At 42.2% G+C, this 20,322-nt stretch overlaps 1 protein-coding gene across 3 annotated transcripts in view; it reads right to left on the bottom strand.

The window, feature by feature from the left end:
• Nucleotides 1-1,682: 1,682 nt before the first annotated feature.
• The window catches only part of LOC109896107 (netrin receptor UNC5D-like), a 228,927-nt gene continuing 210,287 nt past the window's right edge, over nucleotides 1,683-20,322 (bottom strand). For all 3 annotated transcript variants that reach the window (XM_020490361.2, XM_020490363.2, XM_020490362.2), the window contains 6 exons: nucleotides 17,512-17,683; nucleotides 11,156-11,383; nucleotides 9,477-9,626; nucleotides 7,689-7,853; nucleotides 7,151-7,329; nucleotides 1,683-6,398 (listed from right to left, as the gene is read on the bottom strand). In XM_020490361.2, the coding sequence (XP_020345950.1) occupies nucleotides 6,119-6,398; nucleotides 7,151-7,329; nucleotides 7,689-7,853; nucleotides 9,477-9,626; nucleotides 11,156-11,383; nucleotides 17,512-17,683 (1,174 nt within the window). In that variant the 3' untranslated portion in view covers nucleotides 1,683-6,118. The remainder of the gene's footprint in view (nucleotides 6,399-7,150; nucleotides 7,330-7,688; nucleotides 7,854-9,476; nucleotides 9,627-11,155; nucleotides 11,384-17,511; nucleotides 17,684-20,322) is intronic.

Here is a 20,322-nt window from a genome sequence, read left to right as displayed (position 1 = left end):
AGAGTCTTGGTGGTTCCAAACTTCATCCATTTAAGAATGATGGCAGCCACTGTGTTCTTGGGGACCTTCAATGCTGCAGAAACATTTTTGGTACCCTTCCCCAGATCTGTGTCTCAACACAATCCTGTCTCGGCACTCTTCGGAAAATTCCTTCAACGTCATGGCTTGGTTTTTGCTCTGACACGCACTGTGGGTCCTTATATAGACAGGTGTGTGCCTTTCCAACTCATCTACAATCAATTGAATTTACCACAGGTGGACTCCAATCAAGTTGTAGAAACATCTCAAAGATGATCAATGGAAACAGGATGCACCTGAGTTAAATTTTTAGTCTCATAGCAAAGGGTCTGAATACTTATGTAAATACATTTAAAAAAAATGTTTTTAAATAAATGAGCAAAAATGTCTAAAAACCTGTTTTCGCTTTGTCATTATGGGGTATTGTGTATAGCTATACTTTATTACATTTGTTTTGGTACTTTTACCCCTATTTGTTATATCCAATTGGTCGTGAAGACTCGGGAGAGGCGAAGATCATGAGCCATGCTTCCTGCCGAATTGCACTGCTTTTTGACACACTGCTCGCTTAACCCAGAAGACAGTTGCACCAATGTGTCAGAGGAAACACTGTCCAGCTGGCGACCGAAGTCAGCTCGCAGGTGCCCGGCCCGTCGCGATGGGACAAGGAAATCCCAGCCGGCCAAACCCTCCCCTAACCCAGACAGCGCTGGGCCAATTGTTCGCCGCGTCAAGGTCACGGCCAGCTGTGACACAACCCGAGATCAAACCCGGGTCTGTAGTGACACCTCAAGCACCATGATGCCATGTCCTAGACCGCTGCGCCACTCCGGAGGCGTGTGTTGATTAACATTTTTAGAAATGTGGAAAAATTCAAGGCATCTGAATACTTTCCGAATGCACTGTAGATCTAAGAATCAAAAGACGTGTGGACTGCTCATGACACTCTGCTTTGTTTGCTATAGCATTCTGTGCTTCTTGATAAGGGTGCAGACTCAAGGGAGTGGCAAGGGTCCCTGAGCTGCCCATTTGAAGATAAGTGTGAACTTTGTATTGAAGGTGACTGCTTGGTTTCCTTGGTTTGGAGTGTGCTGGGCCTAGTCTGTCTCTGTAGCAAGCAAACACTTGACTCCAGAAATGACACATTATGTACATAAGAGGAACATACCTAAAGTGTATGTTGAAATGGTCTTGAACTTTGGGACATTCAGTTTGAGACCTCACCTTCCTCAGGGCAAGACTTAGAAACTATTCCCATGATTCTCATTAGAACTGTTCTCTGCAGTGAACTCCCTGTTTGGCACACTAACTTCCTGTGTACCCAGGATTGAATGGCATGCAGAGAGTGGGTGGCATGGACACTTTTTCTGTGCTGGCTTTAAGATATTTAAAGGCTATGAGCAGCCATTGTATTCTTAAGGTTTAGTACATCCAGAGGATAACTGGGGCCAAGCTACTGTAGATTCATGAAGAGACTAGTGGAAGAAGACATCTAAGCCATATTGTACAAGTGGGGAGAAATCAAAAGCATGAGAAACCATTGAGCTCAGAAATATATAGTCGACCAGCACAACAGTGAAGTAGACCTAGTAGATCATATAATAGTGTATGAAGTATATATTTTGTCAAAGGTGCACAGTAACTCACTCATACTCAAGTTGAGACTTTAGCTGTACATTTATTTCCAAAAGGCTGCATATACATTTGCAAATTCTACTGTACAGAAAACATCCAAAATGTCCATAATTATATAGATACAATATACCACCAAGCTGCCCTGGCAATACCAAACATAGGCAGTATGTTTAGCACTAGAAAAGCTCTGCAGCCTATTGAATTATATAATCTTAAATACTTTTTCAACTAATACTTTTTTAAATGTATGTTGGTATGGTTTTGCTTTGTTTCATTTTTTTCAGCCCCATCTGTACTTTACAACATTCACCATTTACAGTAGTTAAACAAGGCACAAGAATAGTGATATGAAGCCAAAGGCCATGCGTGATGTGAGATGGAGCATAGCAACATCCATCCTGATGAAGTCAGTGTGGAGCTATAGCATGCGTCCCAAATGATACCCTATTCCCTTTATAGTGCACTAGTTTTGACCAGAGGCCTATAGGCCTTGGTCAAACATAGTGCACTCCCACTGGGCACAGACGTCCGTTCAAAGTCTAGTTTTAATTTACATTTGGTTGAGTTAACCTGAATTCAACGAAAAAAATAAATTACCATGTCATTGGATTTAGGTTAAAAGTTAGGTGAAAAATACTAAATTCCCTTACATTGATTACTTTTTTCAAATCCATTCAGACTTCCACATTGATTCATTTTTGGATTCAACCAGTTTTGGCCCAGTGGGCTATAAAGGGAATAGTTACCAACTCAGGGGACATTAAATCAGGGGTCCAACAGTAAACTCTTCAGCCTGTGACACAACAATCGTCATCGTCAGCCTGTGACACCACAATCGCACAATCGCCTTCAGCCTGTGACAACACAATCGCCTTCAGCCTGTAACAACACCATCGCCTTCAGCATGTGACAACACCATCTCCTTCAGCCTGTGACAACACCATCGCCTTCAGCCTGTGACAACACAATCGCCTTCAGCCTGTGCAAACACAATCGCCTTCAGCCTGTGACAACACAATCGCCTTCAGCCTGTGACAAGACATCGCCTTCAGCCTGTGACAAGACATCGCCTTCAGCCTGTGACAACAAATACCCTTCAGCCTGTGACAACAAATACACTTCAGCCTGTGACAACAATAGTCTTCAGCCTGTGACAACAATAGTCTTCAGCCTGTGACAACAATAGTCTTCAGCCTGTGACAACAATAGTCTTCAGCCTGTGACAACAATAGTCTTCAGCCTGTGACAACAATAGTCTTCAGCCTGTGACAACAATAGTCTTCAGCCTGTGACAACAATAGTCTTCAGCCTGTGACAACAATAGTCTTCAGCCTGTGACAACAATAGTCTTCAGCCTGTGACAACACAAAGCAATAATAATACAGAGTATGTATGTATGGTTCAAAACCCAGTGGCCCACTTAACATTTAAAAACTTAACTTCAACATTTAATACCTTAGATATGACTAGGCATGTATGCAATAGGCAACAATAAATAAAATAGTTAAAATGCTATGTTTGGTTGTTATGATGTATTGTATTCCACAGACAAATGCTCTTAATGCAACATTAGCCACTGTTTAGCACTACAACAGCACACCTGTTTCTGTTTTTCCACCACTCTTGCTCACATTAGTACAGGGAATTGAAATTAAATTGCTAACAATTAAGAAAAACAATAATTTTCAAAACGTAAAGCTCACCCACTCACTAATCTATTCTATATCCAGCTGGATTGTATAACGATTAACGCTCAATTGATTAGGAGAGCATAGCGAATGTGTTATGTAGAAACCAAAAAGCAATGTAGGTTTCATGTACCCACTGTGCACACACTGGTTGAATAAGCGTTGTTTCCACGTCATTTCAATGAAATTACATTGAACCAAAGTGGAATTGACAATGAATTGATGTCTGTGCTCAGTGGGTAGAGTGTGAAATTCAGCTCGTCTGATCGTTGCTGTTGAGAGCAACATACAGTAATAATCATTAAGGGCACAGTAGACACAGCTCAAAACTTCAGCCACCGTTTTCCCTCTATAGTGGACTACTTTTGACCAGAGCCCTGTAGTAGTGCACTATAAAGGGAATAGGGTTCCATTTTGGATGCATCCTCTTGTATATGAAATTGCATATAACAAACTATGAGCTAACAGCATTTTAGGTAGTTCAGAGGAGACTGCAACAGGTGTACAATGAATAAGTTGAGCGTTTTGGAAAATGTAACTGTACTGAGACACCTCTGAGCGCCATTTTCTAAAAGTATTTAGAGCATTTACAATCCTTGTTATTATGCTCATTGTAATACAAATGAAAGCATGAGTAACTAGAAACAGGCATGATCCAAGCCTGTAAATGCTAAATCATATTGATCACATAAAAACAGAAATATGCATCATAAGAATTACATGGAATAAACAACACCATCCTTTGATTTACACTGAATAAACAATAACATCCAGTGATTTACATGGAATAAACAATACCATCCTTTGATTTACATGGAATAAACAAATCCATCCTGTGAATTATAGAGTACATGGAATACAATAAAGTACAGAAACACCATCCTGTTATATTTTGGAGTGTGATTTTTTTAGCTGGACATCTATTTGAAACGTGTTCAATACAGTGCCTATTATTCAAACCAGTAATGCCACTGCATTCCTATTGCATTTAAGATATGTCCCAAATGGCACCATATTTACTATAGAGCCCTATGGGCCCTCCTTACTTATACAGTACAACAATATGTTAAACAGGCCTGCTTATTGTACCAGAAAGGCTTCCCATACTATTACACATTCTATCCACATCAGGGTTGGGGTCAATTCTTCAAATTAAATTGTCATTCAATTCTCTTTCCCTGTCAATTCCATTTAATTGAATTCAAATTCCATGTCAGTCTTTGAATTGAGAAATTCTCTCTCTCTCAATAATTATATTCCTAATTCAATACTATCCACAACATTTCCACAAATTCAAATTAAATTCATTCAGGCTGATCATCAATGTTCCGACAGCCTAACTATACTGGCAATATAGGAATACAGATTGAAATAATTAAAAACAAATCCTACAGTCCATTTTTATACTATGTGCATTAATTTCATTAACTGGGAAATGTAAAAATGTTGAATTCCAATTCAATTCAAATACATTTTTACAATTCCAAATCAGTCTTATTCAAATTCAATTCTGTAACTTTAAGATTTTTTAAATTCATATTGAATTCAATGTAAATTCTCCACTTCATGAGTGAATTCAAGAATTTAATGGTCTTTTTCAAATTAAATTGGAATTGACCCAAATCCTAATCCACATTCATGTCCTGTGTAGTTGTGAAGTGCTATGCCTCTGTTGGGGGCCTTGTGTGTGTTGGGTAGATCAGCAGCTCTTTGACAGGTGTTAATAATGGTTGAAAGTGGGTGATAAGATGCAGAGATACACATGGCATAGTGCCAGGAAATGACATCATACAGCTCCTCCAGCTTTCTCTTTCTCCTCCAGGGTGGCCAAACCACAACTGTCACACGCATGCATGCACACAAACACACACTGCAGTACTGTGGCCTGACAAAGACATTTCCATCATTGTCAGGGGTTTTCCTTTAAAGATAAAGGATCCAGCCTGAATCATGTTAACAGTACATTGTCATCACAACCCACCACTGTACCGCCAGGATCTCTTTTACAATGTTACGCTGATACAGAACAAAAATATCTGAACATTACAATAAAATGCATTTTATTAAACTCTGTACTGTTTATACCTGTTTCAGAGTGGTTTCTCCCATTTGAGACATTATTTGGAATTGATGACCAAGTATTCAAATAGAAATGAATACCATACAGCTGTCTTACGGTATAGGTGTGATATGGGATACTTCCCAAATGGAAGAACCCTATTCCCCATTTAGTGCACTACTTTTCACTAGGTTCTATACGGCTCTGGTCAAACGTAATGCACTAGATGGGTATACTAGATTTGGGACGCACTCACTGTAAATGCAGATGCATATGAGGGCAGTATCAAACCCTGGGGATGGTGACAAGCATTTTCACTTTTTGAAAAGCATTGGTGGGTCCTAACAGTGTAGAGGGTCCCCTATATCCTGAACAACAGAATAAGAAAACAAACTCAAATGGTCAGCCTGACTTAAGAATAGCATTAACTAGGAGGAAAAGAAGGGAGGGAATAGAATGGTGAAAGACAAAACAGATGTACAGTACATCATCAGAAAGGGATGGATAAAGTTACAGTACACACAGCAATGACAGATTTCTTTTTTTTCTCAGTGGTAATTTTTGCCTGTCATGTTTTTTGCTCTGTGAACAACAAACTCCATTCTCACACTGACATCCTATGGACCTTTTAATCCACGACCGAGTCAGCTGTCAGTCGTTATGTGCATATAGGGATATGCATTACACTGGGCTTGTTGGGATCTATGTAGGAGACAAGTCAGCTAGTATACTCAGGGACTGAGTTAGCCGTCTCATGATTGGTGAGTTCACCCATTCCATACACTGGGTTGTCTGGGCTTCCTGTTCCAAAATGATGTACCAAGTCTGATTCAGGTTCCTCATGGCTCTTTGCTACAGTGCTTTTGGACTGGATCTTGCCAATTTCCTCCAGAGCACTTGCCAGAGAGTCAAGGTCACCAGTGTCTTGGTGTCGTGCCTCCCACAGGCTCAGTATGACGGCAGAGGGGCTCTGTTGCTGAGCAAAATACAACAGGTTCCTGGGGGATGGAGAGAAACGCATTAGTGGACAAAGTGGAAACAGCGCACTTAGCAAAGTAAACAACACTTTTGTTTATAAAAAAACAGTTGTTTATAGATCTTTGTCTCCTATGAGATAGAATTATGTGTTTCACCACAGTGCTGGTTCCTAATATCAGCAGGGAGGGACTGACATTGTGCTGGAAAATGTTTCTCTAAGACTAGACATACTGGACGTGATCAGGGATATCTTGAAATATCTAAGTAAGTCAACTGTAAGGTAACATTTGTGTGGAAGAAGTGCATTTCGAGTTAGAGCTGAATATGTAGGCATATGACAAATGTACTCTGTAGGCTTATGGGTGGTTTGCGCTAACAGCTTGCAATGTGTCTATTACAGATATCCATTAGATCCAGTGGAGGGCACTATTTCACTACAAAACAAGGGTTTACCCCTCCCTGCGAAAAGCATATCACCCTCTGTGAATGCAGTCATTGATGTGCCATCAGACTCAATTAAAATGAGCTTAACATGATAAGATATAAAATGAGGACAGCTGATCAGGCTCATTTGGAACCACTAAAGTCTCAAATACCTTCTGCTGTTTGTTCAAGCAATCATTGAAACACCCCGTGAGACATGACGGACAGCTGGGCTGCATCTCAAATGGCACACTTCTATTCCCTATTTAGTGCCATAGGGCCATGGTGAAAAGTAGTGCACTACATAGAGAATATGGTGCTATTTGTGATCACAGCCTTGGACACACACCTATCTAGATGGAGTTTCTGGGCTAAGATCTGCCAGTCCTTTCCCTTAGTGTTGGCAGTGTCAAAGGTGGCACAGATCCTCTGGTGGATGGAAAGGGGGATTTTGAAGGCCTTGGGTCCCGTCTGTGAGGTGACGGTGCAGTCTGTCTGCATAAAAAACAGGACTGACTCCTTCTTGCTCTACAAAGGCAAAACAGACAGTTGTCAAATATAATTGAATTACATTTGTATTTAACAAAAGGGCTGTTGGGATATACAGGACCAAGAATAGTCAGCTCACATAGAATATATCAATCTTCCCTCTGTTTTATAAAGAAACACAGGATGCATCACAAATGGCACCCTGTTCCCTATATAGTGCACTAGATTTGACCAGAGCACTATAGGGAACAGAGTGCCATTTGAAAGACAACCACTGCAGACCCTGAGGACAGACTGTTCAGCCAGCAGAGGACACTGACTTCACTGAGGTTTAATAAAGATTGTATGTATGGATTGTAGGAGAAAAATGTCCTCCACACACAGAGAGCCAGGCTCACCTCTGCCACAGATGTATAGACCTGCAGAATCTGCTCGTGACCTTTGACCTGCTTCACGCTAATCTTGCAGGAGAACTGGGTGGTGGTGGGGCTGTATCTCTCCAGGGAGAAGGCACAGTGCAGGGGCTGCTGGTTGCTGCACCACACTTGGGAAAAGGAAAATTCCTGCATGTCGAGAGAGAGACGGAGTGAGAGAGGAGGAAGACAGAGGCAAAACAGGATGAGATATCTGGGCTTCTACAGTATTGTTCCTCTCCAGAAGATGACTCAGCTCCTATTCTATCCGTCACATGGGAAGGTCTCATATGCATACGCAGACAAAGTAGTGGGGTAAGAGGGTGTTTGAGGGGTTTGAAGTCGCGCAGCGTTATGCAACGATAGCATTGTGTATGGAAATATGCATTTGTACTGTAGGGAGAGGGGGAGGGACAAATCCCACTTAATTCTGTTAATAGAAGTCCGATCGCGAGCTAAGTATTACACACGATATCCGGGAGCGAGGGATCGACGAACGGGAAAATGATTGCCTTTGATGCATAATTAATTTCTGCCGTGGGCACATCGGCAGGGAAACGACCTTGACCTCACGCATGCTCCCTTCTTCCATCTCTGCATAATAAAGTGACCTGTAAACTATTCACAGTAATGAAATGCATCCCAAATGGCACCCTATCCCTGATATAGTGCACTTCCCATAGAGCTCTGGTCAAAAGTAATGCACTATATAGGGAACAGTGTGCTATATGGGACTCACATATGGTGATAGGGAGCCTGGCTAACTGTACAGTAAAACAAATGTAAACAGTCTTTTTGCCTAAAGAGGACTTAACCCCTTGGCTTTGATCATCAGATCCTCCACGGGGTGGGATGGATGCAGCAGTTAATGGTGCACTAGGGGAAGGATGTACGTGGAGAGGCCAGGTAATTTTTAGCAGTAAAAGCTGTCTTGATGTACTGTATGGTGCAGGCGAAAGCCATTACTCTCCACCTGCTCTATGAAAGGGGGGGGGGGTTCACAGAGGTAGTCTCCCTCCAAAGATCCTCATAAATAAGCCAAGAGGAGGTGTCTGTCTGAGGCACGCCATCCTACTTCCTCGCCCCACTCACAGTTGTTTTTGGGGCAATTATAAAGCCTATTGTAAAAACAAGCACAACCATTTTAAAGTGAGCGGTAGTAAGAAGGCAATATTAGCTCATCAAAAGAGAACCATTGCGCTCTCCCAGAAGCTTGGCTGGTGCGTAAATCCACAAATTCAGACAAACGAAGAGGTGTAATGGGTTCGTGCTCAATTTTTTTTTGCATAAAGCTTACTTTCTTATTCAATGTTTTTAAAAATGTACTGCATCAGGGATAGCGTACACAGAAGTTTCGCCTTTACAGCCTTCTTCAGTGAGTCGGTAAAATGTTCTTGAATTCAAAACAGCATTTGTAAAGAACTACCGATGAGCAGCATTGAATAATTAAGCTTTGAATAATTAACATTGACTAATTACATTGAATAATTAAGCTTTATGCAACATTTTTGAGTGTGAACCGATTATACCTCTTTGTTTGTCTGAAGGCAATATTAGAAAACATATTTACAGAGGAAGAACTAACCTACATTGCTGTCCATTGTTCACACACATATACCAATAAACGTAAACAATCCCCAGTAAGTCTGGTTGTATCCAAATTGTCAACAATCTGGCAACAAAAAACACATGTATCTTTCCATGCTCAGATTTCCAGTAATGTATCTGAAATCATTCAGTGCTCAATCTGTATGTAGTTACAGTTTCAGTTACCTGACATGTGGTAAAGGGTTTAATGTTCCATAGAAACTGTGGGACATCCTGGATGGAGACCTGGAGGCTGAAGGTGTTCCCTCTGAAAGGCAGAATCTTGGGTTCCTCCAGGAGCTGTCCTCCTCTACAGGTCTCTGTGGCCACCACTCCCTGGGGACAGATGGATAGAGAGACAGACAGAGAGAGAGAGACAGATCAATGGGACAGTTATCACCACAGTTTACATCCCAGTTCACTGCCAACCAACTGGTTAGTGATTGATTCTTGCTCTGGTGGATCCACAAATTGACTATCGCAAACATTGTCAAAACCTGAGCATTATCCTCAAGTCAAGAGTGTCCTTAAATTACATAAAATAATATTACAAAAATACAATTCTCATTAGCAGTTATATCAAATGTGGAGCCATACAAGTTTGTAGTTTCAATTTAATCCATTGTTTGAGCATGTATCGGCTAACAGCCGTCCACCAAATTGAATTTGGAGTGATGAAAGAGCTCTTTGATTTGAGGCTGAAGTTATTAATCTGACATCATTGCTCTCAGTTTTCGTGGCTGTTTTTCAGACATTTCAATCACAAAAAAAAGTGTGTGTGCGTGCATATTGTTTCTTCACGGTAGGTGTTAAAAACAATCCAACATTGGCAATGTGATCATAAAACATGCTTGAAAATTTCTCAAATAATACAAATACAATGACAACAGGGAACCTGCTGGATGAATTACCCTCCATCTACCTTTGTCTTTAAACACAGTTAGATCCTGGACATCATTGAACTCAACTCTATGGTTGTCCAGTAGATCACAGAGCTTCCTATTAAAAAAATCATACTCAGTATCCATCCAATCACTTAAGGGCACATCATGGCCATTGTCTGTGACCTTGAGAAACGACACCCCATTCAATGCAGCAGCATTTCCCCATCCCCCGTCTTTAAGATCATCATTGCTTGGACAAATTGTATTCCGTAACTCTGTAATCTACAGATTCTGTATTCCCTATGCAGACTAGATGGTTGTTTGCCAGCCCAATCCTAACATCGTATGGCCGCTGAAGCCAGAGTAACAGCTACATTCAGAAGAAAATCTCTCACTGAAATGAGATCCTTAATATTATTATCAGGAGCATCCTATTAATCTAGGTCAAGGATATGACCAGTGATTGACTGTGTCCGTCTATAGCCAGAGTTTGAACAACATGAAGGAGAGTGAGTGTGATTGTAGTCGACAGAGACCCAGGGGACAGAGAGGGCTGGCATCTGCTCGGCAGGCTGCGCAGGGGATGGATTCATAAACCAAATCCAAAAAGCATTTTAAACCCAGCTGCCAGTGACTTCTGCTAAATCACAGGAACACAAGCAGAGTCACTCCTGAGGCCTGTTCTGTTCTATGTCTCAGGGGATGTGAGGAAGTTTAATTCCCTGACGCTAGATGAGAAGATATCGATACACACATTTGCATTCTTTATTGAATTTGAATTTACTCAGTCACAAACAGTACAATATGACCGAATGATCGGAAGGCTAATGCGTAATTATCAATGTTTGTGGTCCTCTATCCAATACTGCCTGAGCAAAATCACTGTAATCAATACTGAGCTTCATATGATTGCACAGGAGAGCCAACGGCAATCAATGAAAATAACCAACCCCCCACAAACACTCGAAACAATGATAGCACCTGAAAGGCGTGTGGCGTGTCGTCCACACAGTAGACTCGGAGGCTGTAGTCCATGGGGTTGGGCCCCATGCTGCCAAACACTGCTAGCTTCAGCCTCTTCACAGCTGCCTGGGTGAGCGGTTCACCAACAAGGGCATAGGAGCCCGGCTGGTCCAGCAGCAGGTGGCAGCTACTGGAGTCCATCAGGCAGTAACAAGATGTTGACTCATCCTCCACTGACATCACTTCCTGGAAACGCAGAACACAGAACACAACACAGGTCGCTTAGCAAAAGAGCATGATAAGACAATTTAATTTATCATCATCACATTTGATTATACTGAGAATAAATACTATAATTATGCTCTGTGGGCTGTGTGTGTATTGTATGTGTATTTGTTCTGCATCTTTTATTGTGTTGTGTCATCATGAGACCAATTCAATGTTTGGTTCTAAGTTACATAACGGAAATTAATATAATGTGCTAAATAAAGTGCTTTCCAAATGGGAACAATATCTACTTATAAGCAGTCTCTGAAGTATGTGATAATCAGCTAGGAGATGGTAACATATCTCAGAACACCAATCAGTCAATATGAACAATACACACATGCTTTATTTATGAACATGACAGCAGTAGGCCTAGGTGAGAAACACTCATTTTAAATGACAATTAATAGATTCAATATTTTTCTCCTGGCCAGCCTATAATTAAGCAATAAGGCACGAGGGTGTGTGGTATATGGCCAATATACCACAGCTAAGGGCTGTTCTTAGGTGTGACGCATTGCCGAGTGCCTGGACACAGCCCTTAGACGTGGTATATTGGCCATATGGCACAAACCCTCAAGGTGCCTTATTGTTATTATGGCTAGCGGAACCCCTCGACAACATTCTGCTGAAAAGGCAGCGCGCGAAATGAATTAATACTTTTTTTAAATATGTAACTTTCCTACATTCACAAGCGCAATACACCAAATTAAAGATAAACTTCTTGTTAATCTACCCATCCTGTCCGATTGCAAAAAGGCTTTACAGCAAAAGCACAACATATGATTATGTTAGGTCAGAGCCTAGTCACAAAATACACACAGCCATTTTTCAGCCAAAGAGAGGAGTCACAAAAAGCAGAAAGAGATCAAATTAATTAAATCAAATTACACGAACCTTTAATGATCTTCATCAGATGACACTCATAGGACTTCATGTTACACAATACATGTATGTTTTGTTCGATAATGTGCATATTTATATCCAAAAATCTCAGTTTACATTGGCGCGTAAACGTTCAGTAATGTTTTGCTTCCAAAACATCCAGTGATTTTGCAGAGAGCCACATTAATTTACAGAAATAGTCATCATAAACTTAAATATAACATACAGGTGTTATGCACAGAATTAGAGATATACTTTTCCTTAATGCAACCACTGTGTCAGATTTCAAAAGAACTTTACGGAAAAAGCAAACGATGCAATAATCAGAGCACAGCGCTCAGACAACAAATCAAGCCATACAGATATCCGCCATGTTGGAGTCAACAGAAGTCAGGAATAGCGTTATAAATATTCACTTACCTTTGATGATCTTCATCAGAATGCACTCCCAGGAATCCCAGTTCCACAATAAATGTTTGATTTGTTCGATAAAGTCCATCATTTATGTCCAAATACGTCATTTTGTTAGCGCATTCAGTTCACAAATCCAAACTCACGACGCAGGGGCAGGTCCAACCGGAGAATTCCTTTGTCTTCAGAAATGCAATGGAACGCAAGCTAACTCTCACGTGAACGAGCGTGACCAGCTCATGCTACTCTGCCAGACCACTGACTCATTCAGCTCCCATTCCCCCCTCCTTCAGAGTAGAAGCATCAAAGAAGGTTCTAAAGACTGTTGACATCTAGTGGAAGCCTTAGGAAGTGTAATTTGACCCCATAGACACTGTATATTCTATAGGCAATGAGTTGAAAACTACAAACATCAGATTTCCCACTTCCTGGTTGGATGTTTCTCAGGTTTTCACCTGCCATATGAGTTCTGTTATACTCACAGACATCATTCAAAATGTTTTGGAAACTTCAGAGTGTTTTCTATCCAAATCTGGGCAGTTTACTCTGGGCACGCTTTTCATCCAAATGTGAATAAGATAAACTTGTTATCAATGTTATTAGAGCAGTAAAAATACATGTTTTGTCATCCCCGTGGTGTACAGTCTGATGTACCACGGCTGTCAGCCAATCAGTATTCAGGGCTAGAACCACCCAGTTTATAACATCAATGATAAACTTGGTGGTTCGAGCCCTGAATAGTGTTGGCTGACAGCCGTGGTATTGAGACCATATTGCGCCATGCCTAAGAACACCCCTTAGCCATGGTATATTGGCCATATACCACACCTCCTCCTGCCTTATTGCTTAATTATACCCCAGACTACAGTATCCACCCCCCCCCCTTCTATAAGAAGAACAAAAAAAGAATGCCAATCTGTCAGAAAATTGGAAACATAACAAGCTATGAAATTTACACAAATTAGAAACAATGAAGGACTAACGACTGTTAGCTAGAATCCACCAATATTCCTGTATGTTGTTAGTTTGTGTTGTGTTGAACCTCTGGTTGCAGAGAGGAGTAATGAGATGCAAGGCTGAGCTATGTAAAGTAGATGCCTGGTTCATCCTCAGGGTCATTAGCAGAGCAGAACAGACAGAGGGCTAACCGTGTCCTAAATAGCACCCTATTAGCTTTATAGTGCACTACTTTTGAGCAGAGCCCCTGGTCAAAAGTAGTGCACTATGCAGGGTATAGGGTGTCATTTGGGATGTGACCAGAGAGCTATGCTACCCCACAACCCACTATGTCATTAAATGTCATACAAGGCTTTAACCGGTATTTAATGCTATTACTGTATGCCTTTTCGAGTTATGATGGTCATGAAAACTTTTCATGTCCTTTGGCTTGATTTCTATGAAAGGACTCATTATTTCTAAGAACCTCTGAGGGGTCACCTTGCTTTTTAATACTAAGAGTGAAAAGCGACATAAGTCTAATATTCATTTTAGCATCTACTTCACAGGGCTCTCTATTTTCCTTTTGTAGGTGCATCTTGAATATAATAGGGAGAGTATATTAAGGCAGAAAATACTATTAACTTGACCTGTTGATCTAGCAGTGAAAAACAGCATAACTGTGCCACCTCTAAAAAGCCCTTTGCAGGTCAAGCAAACATCGAGCCAAGCAGAAACTGAATATTCATTCAGTGTTGTCTGAGAAAACAATGTATCACTTGAAGAACAACGTCAATGCAGTACAAATCTTAGCTAGAATAATCTCCAGATTGTCTGCAGGGTCTGAAATCTGCAGCAATGCATGTTGCATATCCGAGAAAGAGTATAGGCTACATCCCAAATGGCACCCTATTCCCTACATAGTCTGGTCAAAAGTAGTGCACTATGTAGGGAATAGGGTGCTATTTGAGACACCGTTAGAGAAGGGCCAGGGAGAAAAATGTAGTATTTATGAACTGACGGGGTCAGGAGGCAGCCCTTAATTGGGACAAAGATCCCTGCCACCGTCTCATTGCCCAGGGTAAGCAAGCCAGTGATACATGCAAAGACTGCTACACCTTGTATAATTACCTTACCTAGGGCACACAGCCCACTTCCATTGGCTGTAACAACATTATTTAGGACAGACTGGGTGCAGGGGCCGACTGAGGATAATCTAGTGACTGCTGGTCTTCTAAATAACAAGCACTGTTCTCAGCACTGACACCACATAACAGCCTGGGGCAGAACTGCACTAGTCATTATTCTGACCCCCTCTGTTCAGTCTGCCAAAGCACTGATGTACACTTCTATTAATGCCTGCCTGGACATGCTCTTCATTATTTTATCTTACACTTGTTTTGTAAAAAAAAAAAACCTTCTTGTGAACAAATAATGCAAAGAGCTGGCGCTGGTAGTGCCTGCAGAGCCTCTGGGTTGTGTATTAACAACCCCTTGGGAATGTACAATGACAATATCTGTTAGCACTGTAGAAATGTCTTTCTCAAAATGACAACACCGTGGAAGTATTAGACATTCCTAAGGTGAACAGTGCATACTGTGAAAAAACAACAAGAATGCTGAAATATATATCAACTACTACTAGCAACTTCAAACAAATACTGTGGAGGGGGGGGCGGGGGGGGGCAAGTATCTCAACAACAGTGCTGAGAAAAACAGAAGGTAACAAACCATTGTCTAACAATTACTGAATAAGCCAGTGAGTGGCAGGCAGCCGGATTCACGTGCCTGTTCAGTGAAACATTCCTGAGCAGAGGGAGGTGTCTAGGAGGCAGGGCCGGCAGACCATGTGTCCCAAATGGCACCCTATTCCCTATACACTGAGTGTATAACATTTTAAGAACATTTGCTCTTTCCATGACAGCCTGACCAGGTGAATTCAGGTGAAAGCTATGTGCCCTTATTGATGTCACCTGTTAAATCCACTTCAGTGTAGATGAATGGGAGGAGACAGGTTAAAGAAGAATTTAAGCCTTGAGACATGGATTGTGTATGTGTACCATTCAGAAGGTGAATGGGCAAGACAAACTATTTAAGTGCCTTTGAACAGGGTAGTAGGTGCCAGGTGCATTGGTTTGAGTGAGTCAAGAACTGCAACGCTGCTGGGTTTTCCACGCTCAACAGTTTCCCGTGTGTATCAAGAATGGTTCACCAGCTGGGCCTCCCGAGTGGCACAGGGGTCTAAGGCACTGCATCATAGTGCTAGAGGAATCACTACAGATCCGGGTTCGACCCCGGGCTGTGTCGCAGCCGGCAGTGACCTGGAGACCCATTAGGCAGTGCGCAATTGTCCCAGTGTCGTCCGGGTTAGGGCAGGGTTTGGCCAGCCGGGATGTCCTTGTCCCATTGCGCTCTAGCGACTCCTGTTGCGGGCCTGGCGCATGCACGTAGTTGCCAGTTGTACAATGTTCCCTCGACACATTGGTACGGTTAGCTTTCGGGTTAAGCAAGCAGTGTGTCAAGAAGCAGTACGGCTTGGCGGGGTCGTGTTTCGGAGGATGCATGCTTCTCGACCTTCGCCTATCCCGAGTTTGTACAGGAGTTGCAGCAAATGGGACAATTGGATAGCACGAAATTGGGGAGAAAAAAGGGCAAAACATTTTTTTTTTTTTTATAAATAAATAATGGTCCATCACCCAAAGGACATCCAGGCAACTTGACTGTGGGAAGCATTGGAGTCAACATGGGCCAACATCCCTGTGGAAGTTTTTCGAGATCTTGTAGAGTCCATGCCCCAACCAATTGAGGCTGTTCTGAGGGCATAAGGAGGTGCAACTCAATATTAGGAAGGTGTTCCTAATGTTTTGTCCACTACAATGCACTACTTTTGACCAGGGCCCATAGTCAAAAGTGCACTAGGTGCCATTTGGAACACAAATGGTGAGTCCAGGTCAGCGGGGGGGGGGCATTTCCATGTCTCTTCCCCGATTGCCTCACGTCCACACCCATTTCAGCGTGTCCAGAATCCACCGATCGATACTGCCGATGTCTAACGAGGCCTTTTGCCCTGTCGTTGCCCTGTCTGACAGACACAAGCCGTTTGTCTTCTCTGCTATTACATCCTGCAATTGTCTTTTTTTTCTCTCCAGCGCTCTCAGTGTTATTCCTCTCAGGCAGGCTGTGCCTGTCAATGAGCTGTGAGGCCACTTTAGATAAATCATCTTATCAAGTCACTGGCGACGTGCTTTGGTGCCATATAGTTTTTACACCTTTCTCACTATCTATCACCAGAGTGCGTCTGTCTGGCAATGTTCAATAGTGAATCATGTAACAAAACAGGTCGCAATATGTTCACGATTGGGTTTAGAATGTTCAAATAATGACAAGTGACAGTTGGGATGCAAGTGAGCATTATCTCAATTCTCATTTAGCCCAAAACAATGGCAGATTGGAGTGATCACTACCAAACACATCAGCAAGTTGCCCCTCAATAAAGGGATTAGAGGCCAAGTGTTCTCTCAACATAGACTTGGCAACGTCTTGTCCTTTTGTAAACAATTCCGAGGTGCTGCAATGGGCAGGTCTTTCTCACTGTCTGGAGGTGCTGCTGGTACGATTGGATAGAGGGCCACAGCGCAGCTGTTTTCCGTGCATTACAATTTTCCCTAGGTGTTACCATCCCATATTAGTTGGCATGACTGGGCATGTTTAAAATTAAAACACTTTGACCAAAATGATGCCATATACACTTTGTAGAACATTTTTACACATGAGAATCAATGTTTTTGACTAATATCGATGCAACATTGGCCATTTTCAACCAGATAATGTTTTTTTATTTGATTTCAGCTGCCCTTTAAAGGCGCTTCTCTTACCTCCCATTTGTTGTCCTGTGTTTTCCTCTTCAGTTGGACGTTCCAGTTGTCAGCATCCACCTCAGCACAGTGAGCTATCGTCATAGCAACAGGCCTGGAGAGATCTATGCCTGGAGGGCCATAGGTGACCTCTGGTCCTAACAGGATCTCAAAGCCTTCCTCTGTCTGGACACTGAAACATACACATTGGCATCTGTTAATACTGAAAATATACTATTCAACTAAATGTAGCTACATAAAGGTAGAATGTATTTGATCAAATGTGGTCAAACATTTAATGGGTTTGTACATGCAACAATTCAAGGCACTACTAAATGGACAACCTATTACACTGAGCAAAAATATAAAACGCAACATGTAAAGTGTTGGTCCCATGTTTGTATTTCTCTCAAATTCTGTGCACAAATGTTTACATTCTTGTTAGTGAGCATTTCTCATTTGCCAAGATAATCCATCCAACTGACAGGTGTGGCATATCAAGAAGCTGATTAAACAGCATGATCACAGTTGCACCTTGTAAAGGGGACAATATAAGGCCACTCTAAAATGTGTAGTTTTGCCACATGACAATGCCACAGATGTCTCAAAGTTTGAAGGAGCGTGCAATTGGCATGCTGACTGCAGGAATTTCCACCAAGGCTGTTGCCAGATAATTTAATGTACATTTCTCTACCATAAGCAGCCTCCACCGTCATTTTAGAGAATTTGGCAGTACTTCCAACCGGACTCACAACCACATGTAACCACAACAGCCCAGGTCATCCATGGCCTGCATACTCACCAGACATGTCACCCATTGAACATGTTTGGGATGCTCTGGATCAACGTGTACGACAGTGTGTTCCAGTTCCTGTCAATATCCAGCAACTTCGCAAACCCATTGAAGAGGAGTGGGACAACATTCCACAGGCCACAAATCAACAGCCTGATCAACTCTTTGCGAAGGAGATATCGCCCTGCATGTGGCAAATGGTGGTCACACCAGATACTGACTGGTTTTCTGATCTACGCCCCTAACTTTTTAAATGTATCTATGACCAACATATGCATATCTGTATTCCCAGTCATGTGAAATTCATAGATTATGGCCTAATAAATGTACTTCAATTGACAGATTTCCTTATAACAGGCATGGGTAACTGGCAGCCGTAAAACTGCTATTTTTTCTCTACGCCCCATGGCAAATGTGCAGAATTACAGGAAGTGAACTTAAAAATGTAAAATGTTTTGTCTTAGCTATCACGGGTGGGGGGTGGTTACACAGACCCACAAGCCACTGCGGCACCTCATAAGTTCAATTTATTTGTGGCCCCCATCAAAGTTGTCCAATCCCTTCCTCATGAACTGTAACTCCGTAAGATCGTTGAAATTGTTGCGTTTATATTGAATTTTTTTAAACATATTTTTAAAACATAAAAAACAGAAATCTCACATGTACATAAGTATTCAGACCCTTCACTCAGTACTTTGTTGAAGCACCTTTGGCAGCGATTACAGCCTTGAGTCTTCTGAGGTATGATGCTACAAGCTTGGCACACCTGTATTCGGGGACTTTCTCCTATTCTTCTCTGGAGATCCTCTCAAGCGCTGTCAGGTTGGATGGGGAGCGTTGCTGCACAGCTATTTTCAGGTCTCTCCAGAGATGTTCGATCGGGTTCAAGTCTGGGCTCTGGCTGGGCCACTCAAGGACATTCAGAGACTTGTCCCGAAGCCACTCCTGCGTTGTCTTGACTGTATGCTTAGGGTTGTTGTCCTCATCTTTGCCTCGATCCTAACTACTCCCTGCCTCTGAAAAACATCCCCACAGCATGATGCTGCCACCACCATGCTTCACCGTAGGGATGGTGCCAGGTTTCCTCCAGATGTGCCGCTGGTATTCAGACCAAAGACTTCAATCTTGGTCTCGTCAGACCAGAGAATCTTGTTCCTCATGGTCTGAGAATCTTTAAGTGCCTCTTGGCAAACTCCAAGCAGGCTGTCATGTGCCTTTTACTGAGGAGTGGCTTCCGTCTGGTCGCTCTACCATAAAGGCCTGATTGGTATTGTCACGCCCTGACCTTAGAGATCCTTTTTATGTCTCTATTTTGGTTTGGCCAGGGTGTGAGTTGGGGTGGGCATTCTATGTTTTCTATTTCTGTGTGTTTGGCTGGGTGTGGTTCTCAATCAGAGGCAGCTGTCTACCGTTTTCCCACCTGTGTTTTGTGGGTCGTTGTTTTCTGTTTTTGTGTCTGCACCAGACAGAACTGTTTCGGTTTTGTTCATTCTCTTTGTTATTCAGTGTTCAGTTCTATTAATAAAAATGAACAGTTACGACGCTGCGCTTTGGTCCACTTCTTCAAACAGCCGTTACAGGTGGAGTGCTGCAGAGATGGTTGTCCTTCTGGAAGGTTTTCCCATCTCCACAGAGGAACTCTAGAGCTATCTCAGAGTGACCATAGGGTTCTTGGTCACCTCCCTTACCAAGGCCCTTCTTCCCCAATTGCTCAGTTTGGCCAGTTTGGAGGCCACAGTGTTTTTGGGGACTTTCAACACTGCATAATGTTTTTGGTACCATTCCCCAGATCTGTGCCTCGACACAAATCCTGTCTCTGAGCTCTACGGACAATTCCTTCGACCTCATAGCTTGGTTTTTGCTCTGACATGCACTGTCAACTGTGGGACCTTATATAGACATTTGTGGGCCTTTCCAAATCATGTCCAATCAATTTAAATTTACCACAGGTGGACTCCAATCAAGTTGTAGAAACATCAAGGATGATCAATGGAAACAGGAGGCACCTGAGCTCAATTCCGTGTCTCATAGGGTCTGAG

Source organism: Oncorhynchus kisutch, linkage group LG8, assembly GCF_002021735.2.
Source record: "Oncorhynchus kisutch isolate 150728-3 linkage group LG8, Okis_V2, whole genome shotgun sequence".
NCBI lineage: Eukaryota > Metazoa > Chordata > Actinopteri > Salmoniformes > Salmonidae > Oncorhynchus > Oncorhynchus kisutch.
This window is presented reverse-complemented; position numbering and strand designations above follow the sequence as displayed.